Source organism: Telopea speciosissima, chromosome 4, assembly GCF_018873765.1.
Source record: "Telopea speciosissima isolate NSW1024214 ecotype Mountain lineage chromosome 4, Tspe_v1, whole genome shotgun sequence".
In the NCBI taxonomy this organism is placed as follows: domain Eukaryota; kingdom Viridiplantae; phylum Streptophyta; class Magnoliopsida; order Proteales; family Proteaceae; genus Telopea; species Telopea speciosissima.
The window spans coordinates 57,787,537-57,796,995 of record NC_057919.1 but is presented as its reverse complement, the minus strand read 5'-3'; the positions used below and the strand labels follow the sequence as shown (position 1 = coordinate 57,796,995).

The following is a 9,459-nucleotide window of genomic DNA, read 5'->3' as shown; positions in this document are numbered from 1 at the left end:
AATTAAATTGCTCTTTATATGTATATAAGGGGACACTGTGCCAAGATGATCAAAACAATCCTCCACATCACAGCTACATGTGCCAATGTTTCAGTGTGGGTAGTGAGGAAACTTCTTTCGGATAAATTTGGTGCCATTCACAATCTATAAGTGAACATTAACTCAAAAAATGGAGGGAATACGAAAGAAAAAGGAAAACCAACAGTTAATCCAGATGAAACTCATGACTTCCAGTTGACCATCAGATACAGCAGGTTACCATGCTCTAATTAGTCACCAAATTTTGATTAATGATCCATTACTGTATTCTATCTAATGCTCCATAATCCTGAAACCTATATTAGGAAAGTACCAAACATATATAATACTTAGCCAATCATAGAGGCCTTAAATTTCAAAAGTCGTATCGAAAAGTGACATCAAGTATGCGCTCAAACTCCAGCTGAATACAGTATAGTTTCCAATCTGCTTGCTTTTGACAAAAAATTTGAAAGGTACCAAAATTCATCCAGGGACCATGCTGAACAAACAAGGAGGCACCTAAGGCAATGTATATAGTAAACCAGGTCCAACTCCAATGCATGCCTAATATTTTTTTTTAGGGTGTAAGGAAATGTTACAAATCACTGAAAATTGATTCATAGCCAAAGGTAGCATAATTCTTAAACTGGAAAGGGCTATTATCATTTATTCCAATATGCATGAGTTTCAAATCAAATGATTAGAGACTTTCATGAATGCAATACCAACACCCAAACCATCCTGGAATACTGCTATTTAGATAATCCAACAAATTGCATTGCAGAAAACAAAAACTTCAAGGAATATTGTTTTTCCATTCACCAAGATAAAATGAGAGCAACAGAATTCCATGTGGAATAACGAACCCAATTACAAAACATATTGTTGGTTGCAATGAATGGAAAATTTTATTTTAGTGAGCATGATTTCCACCAAACAATGACTTTGAGAAAGTATATTTGACAAGATTCTTAGGCTAATCATTATAGGTTTCAGACTGTTTTTCTGTTCCCCAACTATAGAGCAAAACACATACACCAACATTTGCAGTAGCATAAACAAGATTTATCAGACAAGAAAGTATAAACTGCAATAACAAAATAATTGGGGAACAAAAGGAACACCTCCTTTAACCAAACAATCATGATACAATGCTTATGGTTTACAAGCCCCAAGAAAATTAAAAAAGAAGTTTACTTTAAATCAAGGACAAACTGGTGAGGGTGAGTTAAACATAAACTACAACATAAAGAGCTAAAAACATGGATCAAATTAAAAGATATGATCCAAAAAAAGAGGTTTCAAAATTCTTGGATCCAGATTTACGGTCATCCAGCAACCATGCCGGAATTTTGATCACCTGAAAAGGAAATAGAAAATAGTCGTATACTGGAGCGATTGTATGATTGCATGTATGGGAGCAATTCCAATGGCTTCTGAGTTTCAGTTATATCTACAACAGAGAGATGATTTTCACTTGATAGTTTGAGGAAGCAATGAAATGTGTCTAGATTGCGTATTACAGTAGCTATATAAGCCACCGTGCCTTTCTTTGAAGTATCAAACTGAGATTTAGTGTTTGAAGCATCACCATAGACTGTTCTTCCTAGACATGAACCAAATGCAAGATCATTATCATCAGGAGCACCTCTTCTTTGACAGGGATTTGATTTATCCGGGTTCAAGAAAATGGCAAGTACTCGAATTAGATGTGGCACGCATATTGGATCATAAATTACATCTGCTCCCAACCTGGGGAATAAAGAGAAGTAATGATGTAACAACTGTTTTTTTTTTAAAAAAAAAAAAAAGCAAAAGAGTCAAAGCGACGAGAAACTACAATAATTCTGGTATTGATGCTTATAGGCACTGAAAACCACAATCAGTCAAACCACCTAACCTACTTGTCCAAGTAATTGGACTCCTAGGATGGTCAAGAAAGATATGAACAGGCAAAGGAAACCTTCTAAAAAGAGAAATTTGATTGATCAGGGTTGATGGACCCATTTAATTTGGAAAACTAATCTGATGATCAAAGCTCCTAACACAGGCAACTCCCACCCCCCTCCCTTTTGAGGTGTGTGTTTTTTTCACCATTTGGGGGGGGGGGGGGGGGGGGGGGGTTAGTGCGTAAGCATAATTAAAAACCCATTGTAGTCTCCGTCATCCTTAAATAGAACAACTCACACTATATCGGGCCTGAAAGCTCGAAGTCGACTTTCTGATGCTGATTCCCATGACAAATGTATGCACTCCATCTGAAAATTTAATCTGACAGAAATTAGAAATTCTATTCGAGTTTCTGTTCAAAATATTTTTCTCAATGTAGATTGCACTATATTTTGTACAATAATATGGTAAGTTCACAAGCTAGCATACTAAAATGAGGTGCTCAAACCAAGGAAAATTAGTGAGATAAACACTTCCAGTTCCTTTATTAAATCTAAAGAGAGAAGACCTTTATTAAAAAGAGAAAGAAGAAAGACGGGACAGGAACAAGGAACAAAAAAATCTGAATCCTAAGAACTGAACCCCCAAAGAAAAACCAAATAAAAGAAAGCCTGCTACACAGGAGTACAGATTATCACATCCTAATCTCTTACTAGTGTATTGAAGAATTTGTAATGTAGACCAATCACAAGTGATGACCAGTCCACAAGAGGATCACAAACTTCAGGTCCAGCAGCAGTAAATACTTCGATCAGTTCTCAGATTTGCAGGAAATTTCAGAACAATAAAATTAAAAAACAAAAAATAAAAAAAGGGAGGAAGAAGATAGGGTAGTCTCTCTCAGAGTCTTTCACTCACAGCCTCTCACCGTATTTTGGTCTCTCACCAATGGCATCTCACTTTACTCTCTCATGGAGCATCGCACAAAGCTACGTTTTTTTTCCCCCCTCTCTCAATCTCATTAATCAAATTCGTGTACAAGGCCGTAGCCCTTTACAAACTTATATCGAAGATTCAAAAACAGACTCAACACTAAAAAGGAAAGGCCTAACCCAATCCTTAACAAATTAGGTAACATAAACTGACTAGGAAACTAAAATAATGAAAGAAACTAAATGAAGGTTCAGGGGTACGTGACAGTCACCAATTTAACCACCAGACATTCATTAAGCTAGAGTACCAAAGTCCCCAATTTCATTCCTTCGAAATGGACCAACAAATTGCGAAGTGCACCAGATTCAACACCTTTCCTTCTTTAGTCAAGCCATCAGCCAACATGCATTCAGGTTTTCAACACTATTGGCAGTGCCCACAGATGCAAAACCTTCTCAGAAAAACACTATAAAATGAGGGTTCCATGGGTCTGAAAGGATTGAAACTGCTATGTAACTCAAATGTTTGTTGAGTCAGTTGATGTTTTCTCATTGTTAAAAGCCCTGATTTAGTCAAAATCTACTTATCTCATTCCAATTTCTCCATTTATAGAGGAAGTTATCAATCATACTAGACTTGAACCAACATCCTGAGGAAGAATAAAAAAAGCGCTGTCTGCTTGAGCTATAGCAACCCCCACCCCACCCTAAAAAAAATCCTCTGGTTATAACTGCCTATGCTGGATATATTCAGCAGCTTATTCATTGACTCTATCATTAAGTTCTGAAAGAGAAAGGTCATATTTGTCTACACTGCCCCTCAATGGCTCAATTCTTCGGCTTTAGGTTCCTATCCGGGATTCTCTCTTATGTTCAATTTCAATGGGTATTCTTATGCAGCCAAAGTTTACAGTTGGGTCAGATCTTCTTGTAGAGGTCCATTTTTGGAATCATGGGGACTATGAAAAGTTTGGACTATAACTCGCATTATCATGGAGGACCTGCTCAAGTAAATTCTGGTCCCCACTCAATTGTGCAGGGTTGCACTGTTGTAGTGACATGAAATAATGCCGCTTTCATCAAAAAAGAAAAGAAATAAATAAGAATAATTATATGTAGCATTACGATGACTCACCAAATTTGGATCTTGGAGTGTCCTGTCTGGCATATCTGTTCCTGTGATCAACTGGTTCATTTCCAAATTAAGCTTCAGATTTGCTAAACTTGAAAAATCACCATCACTCAGTACCACCTGCAGAAAAGGCTCCACTATCATGAACCCTGTCATGCTAGACAATACAAGGTCTTAAAGAAATATTAATCATAATTGTCAATGTATTTTTGAGACACCAGGTAACAATGTGATAATTTTCTATTTTTTGGTAGAACGATGATTTTATTGAATTCAAGTCCCAACAAGGGGAAAGAATAACAATGCAATAAATGAGTTACTATGTTATTATGAAACTGCATTGGTGCATCCCTACTGGGCACATCATGACAAAAAATACAGAATGCAGACCATCCAGTGCATTGAACATAACCCAATTCCATTTGGCAGTGAGAAGGCATGGTTTAAGGACAACCAATTTATATGATGTTCAGAGTAACGTGCAATATAAGAAAGGACCTATCTACCAAATAGTTAGGATTGACAAGCATATGCACACCAAGTATACAAGGTAATCCAGATTTCAGTGTTCACAAATATCAGTTCCAAATGACAAACCTTCTTGGCTTTCACATAGGCAAGAATCACGCCGACTAAACCAACACCCGAACCAACCTGTTTTTCAACAAATATCCAGCACAAATCAGAAGAATAGAAATTTTTTAGTATGTCAAGCTGCTCTTCATAAAAAACTTACTAAGCTAAAAGAAGAATAATAGTAGCAACACGGCAAGGGAGAAGAAGACAATAAAATAGTAATAGTTATTGATAAGAACCAAATGAGATTGTCAATAGCAACTTAAGATAATAGGTAAATGAAAATAGGAATTGAAAAAAAAAAAAAAAAAACAACAACCAAAGAAAGCTTTGCATCAAATTAAGTTTTTGCCAATGGATGCAATCCCCATATTCAGGGATGTGACCAGGCAACCAAGCAAGTATGGAAAACGATTCTGTAGGCCAGTGACAGATTTCAGATCTTTCATGTGCACCAACATTATTCATTAAACCAAGGGGATGAGGAATTGAAGTATTGTTGCCTTACCTCAAAACACGATTTATTAGAGAATAACTCAAGATGAGAAAGTATAAACTCCGATAAGAAAAGACTTGAAGGCCAAATGGAACATCTGTATAACAAGTGATAAGGAATCAAACGTCACTTTTTTCCCAGCCACAGAAAAAGGAAAGGAAATCCTAACAAAAAGCAGCTCCAACTGACTTAGCTAAGAGCAAACTGTTAAACATGTGCACCACTACAATTGTCTGCCCATGCAGTACAAATCTTCAAAGGAGAAGTAACAAAATGAAGTGAAAACTTATCCTGAAGATATGGTTATACAGCTCAACTCAACTCAACTACACCATATCCCAATTAACGGGGTTGGGAGCTAAACACTATTTCCCCAGTCAACAATATTTAAATTCATATTTGCTTTTGACAACAAGCCATCCATATCTTCTATCACCAGTTCTCTCAAGTCACTTTCAGTCTACACGTAGTTCTATCCTGAAAACATTCCTATACAGAGCAATATATTAAAAATAAAGAAAAGAAAAGGAAAAAAAGATGGTAATAACATAAATACTTCTTTAGCAATCCACAAGCAATGATCAAAAAATTAAGAAATTCACTAATCAGAACCTAAAAGTTAGTCCTTCTCATAATGATGACCATGCCAGGAAACTATAAAAAAGAAATTAATAATTCATTTCTTACATAAATCTATGATTGAATCTAAAGAAATTAATAATTCATTTCTTACATAAATTTATGATTGAATCTATCTAAGAAAGAAGAACAAAAAACACTAATGACAATCTAAACAACCTTATGAGTGAATGCGCTTCACTTCATTTTTGAGATAAAAAGAGACTTGAAACTGTTCATTCACATAGTTTGTAGGAAGCTAAGAGTCTATCCCCACCCCCCTATGGAGCGTCCCAGTGCATGAGGCTCCCGCTACTGCAGGGTCTGGAAGGGGAAAATGCACACAACCTTACCCCCGTTTCATGGAGAGGCTGATTCCATGTTTTGAACCCACAACCTGATGGTTGCAATACCGCAACTTGACCATTGGGCCAAGTCTCGCCCACTATGAAAAGAAACTCATTTCCATCATGCCAACAGCCAGACAATTATCAAAATGCTGTGGTTATAAATTTCTTGCCCTGTGTTCTAATAGTATTGAAAACTTTTATGATAGGAAAACAAGTATAACAATTATGAGAAACTTGCGAGAAATGCAGAATGCACACTTGCATAACATGCTCTAGCCCCTACAGTGTCACAAAAACTTCTACAAACTCCCCTACACTAACAAACTCAAGTCTAGATGAAAAAGGAAAATAGACCACTCCATAACATTAAGATTCTTTATAGTGGACTACACTTCTATAGAAACAAGTCAGCAACTTGATTGTGGATTTGTGTCACATGTTTAACTCCAACAGAATCAAGCAGGTTGAGAAGGTCTATGGAATTGCACAAGATGGTGGGGAGTAAGTTATTTCATAACCTAGTATTATATTGTTCCAACTTAAAGCACACTAGTCAATAAAACCATCTGGAAATGACAATAATTAAGCATACCCAGTATCTCCTTCAAGCATGTCAAGAGAACATCGCAGTGGAACTACCAATTTCGACGTTGGACGGCTAGGACCTTCTGAGAAGTGAGGAGAGAGATGGGGCAGGAGAAAAGGTAAACATCAGAACAGAAAAGGGGGGGGGGGGGGGGTTGACAGCAATAACAGTGACACATGAATAACATAACCTACCATCAGGGAAGAGAAATGAAATGCTTTTGCACACCCTTTTATTGGCAATCATCGAACTATCATCCTACAGAGAAAAAAAATTTAAACAGCCATTCGTCCTTAAATATTTGCAAAAAAAATTAGTTTTTGTCTTAAGAAGCATTTAAAATGATCCTTGTCATGAAACATAATAATTTCCTTTGTCATGTAATTTAATCTTTTAGTTTTAGATGACCATACAATTCTATTGGCTGTGCAATAATTACCACTAACCTTTAATGCCGTCAAATAATACGCATATTGTTCATATAACCCATCGAGCACATCAGAACAGTTTGATTCAACATCCACAATGACCTTCTTCAGAAAATTCTTTATGTATGAATCGCTCGGCCGATTAATATTGCACGCCTACAGGCAAAAACTCAAATCATTCCAACACAATCCAGGACAACAACTCCACCTATTTTGTATAAGCCTTATGGGTCCCATCACTATCAGCTCTACATTTTTGGTTGCATTTTTTTACTTTGAGCAACTTCTCATTGATCATCCAAATATGAACGAACCCACATGCCTAGATGCGCATCAACCAGAAAATTGACAACTCTGGAAAATTGCCCCAGTTAAGGTTTATATCACAAACCAAAATGCAAATGGACACTTACAGCTCTATTTATACATTCCTCCCAAATGAAACTCTGAACTTCCATTGTAATCGACCCTCCACCACATTCTCTAAATGTAATTGTAACAGTACAGCAGTACAAATAAAGAGATCAAATAAATAAAAGGAAGAAGCATTAACAGATAACACACGCAGTGGAAACTTAATAAAACCTAAAAAAAAAATTGAATAAGAATGGAGAAAATAATCGGTACCTTGCCAAAGAGATTAGACAATCTGTGGGTTCCATAGCGAGGAAAGCAGAGACCAAATGGAGACACGCAGTGGTTGAAGGGTTGAAGTCTTCGTCCATGAAAACTTCTCTTAGGATTTTCGTCGAACTATTCTGCTCTGAGCTTCAGCTGTTTGCTGTCTCAGGTCCGCCACCCTTCAAGCGCACTTCAAACCAGAGTTTGGTAACGATAGCGCTCCATTCCGTATTTCCGTTGCTTTAAGGCGTAGGTTTGCAACATAGACCCCATGGACTCATGGTCTTGGATATGTACCTACGTACGAGGCAACGTAAGAAGCGGAAACAGGTGTGCCCTAAGATAAGATAAGATGGGGCCGATTCCAAGAAGTTCTCTTAGAATCATTTTTCGGTAAAATAGCTCTACAAGGAGAGTGGGATTTTGAGGGAGATCCCAACAAGATGTGGACTGAGATGACGACTTGTATTAAGAAGGTTGCTAAAGAAGTCCTAGGGATTTCAAAAGGTATATGTCTGGCCCCTAAAGAGACTTGGTGGTGGGATGACGAAGTTCAAGCAACCATTAAGACTGAGAAAGCTCATTTTAAGACTTGGCAAAGGACTAACGAGGCAGAGGATAAAGTGAGATATTATGCGGCCAGAAAAGAAGTTCGGAAGATTATGGAGAAAGTAAAAGCGAAGAAATATGATGACCTCTATGAAAAACTTAATACAAAGGAAGGGAAAAATACAATTTATCGAATAGCCAAAATAAGATAAAGGAAGAGCAGAGATTTGGATCATGTTAGATGCATTAAGAGTGAGGAAGATCGAGTACTAATACGAGATGAGGACATTATGGCGAGATGGGGTGAATATTTTTACAACCTACTATGGAGCTACCTTGACCGATAGGATGGATTCGGAAGTGGAGGGGAATTGTCTTGAAACCAACACACGTCATGGACATCTACAACGAGTTGGTGAAGCCGAAGTTAAAGAGGCCCTACGAAAGATGATGGTTCGGAAATCACCGGGGCTGGATGAGATCACAATTGAAGTGTGGAAGAGTTTAGGAGCACGGGAGATATCTTGGCTAGTCAAGCTGTTTAACAAGATTTTAAGTACAAAGAAAATGTCAGATGAGTGGAGGAGAAGCACTGTAGTCCCAATTTATAAGAATAAAGGTGATATCCAGAACTGCAATAACTATAGGGGCATAAAAACTAATGAGTCATACCATGAAACTTTGGGAAAAAATCATTGAAGTTCACTTAAAAAGAGAAACTATTATATGGGTGAATCAATTTAGTTTTATGCCAGGGAAATCCGCGACAGAAGCTATTTACCTTTTAAGGAGACTTATGGAAACATTTAAAGCTTATAAAAGGAATCTCCATATGATCTTTATTGACCTAGAAAAGACCTATGATAGAGTCCCTAGAGAGCTCATTTGGCATGTCCTAGAGAAGAGAAGGAGCTCAAGTAACTATGTGGATATAATCAAGGACATGTATGAGGGCGTGGTGATGAGTGTTAAAACTGCAGAGGGTCAAAGTAGTGAATTCCCTATTACAATTGAGTTACATCAAGGATCAGCTCTAAGCCCCTATTTGTTTGTACTCATAATGGATGATTTAACCAGGCACATTCAAGATGAGGTCCCTTGATGTATGCTTTTTGCTGATGATATTGTTTTGATAGATGAGGCAGTGGAAGGGATTAATGCAAAGCTAGAGTTATGGAGATCAAGCTTGGAATCACGAGGCTTTAAGTTAAGCAGAACAAAGACAGAGTATTTGATGTGTAACTTCAGTCAAACCAAGAG

The 9,459-nt window shown here is 37.2% G+C and overlaps 1 protein-coding gene across 2 annotated transcripts; it reads right to left on the bottom strand.

Annotated features, from left to right (window-relative positions):
* Nucleotides 1-1,256: 1,256 nt before the first annotated feature.
* On the bottom strand, nt 1,257-7,889 carry LOC122660400 (protein-lysine N-methyltransferase EEF2KMT). Of its 2 annotated transcripts, none has more exons than XM_043855697.1 (10): nt 7,657-7,889; nt 7,443-7,512; nt 7,048-7,185; nt 6,796-6,859; nt 6,608-6,683; nt 5,060-5,144; nt 4,573-4,629; nt 3,979-4,095; nt 2,209-2,279; nt 1,257-1,773 (listed from the first exon to the last, which is right to left on the bottom strand). In XM_043855697.1, exons 1-10 carry the CDS (start codon nt 7,752-7,754, stop codon nt 1,350-1,352), a joined length of 1,200 nt encoding a protein of 399 aa, XP_043711632.1. In that variant the 5' UTR covers nt 7,755-7,889; the 3' UTR covers nt 1,257-1,349. The 2 variants fall into 2 exon arrangements, with proteins under 2 accessions (XP_043711632.1, XP_043711633.1); XM_043855698.1 differs by having other exon boundaries at nt 6,608-6,680.
* Between the last annotated feature and the right edge of the window lie 1,570 nt (nt 7,890-9,459).

Coding starts and splice junctions, on each gene's coding strand:
- LOC122660400 (XM_043855697.1), bottom strand. CDS start 7,754: ATGGACGAAGACTTCAACCCTTCAACCACTGCGTGTCTCCATTTGGTC. Junction 5,145..6,607: donor ATGCTTGAAGGAGATACTGG/GTATGCTTAATT, acceptor CTTGTTATACAG/ATGTTCCATTTGGCCTTCAA. Junction 4,096..4,572: donor CCTATGTGAAAGCCAAGAAG/GTTTGTCATTTG, acceptor CCTTTTCTGCAG/GTGGTACTGAGTGATGGTGA.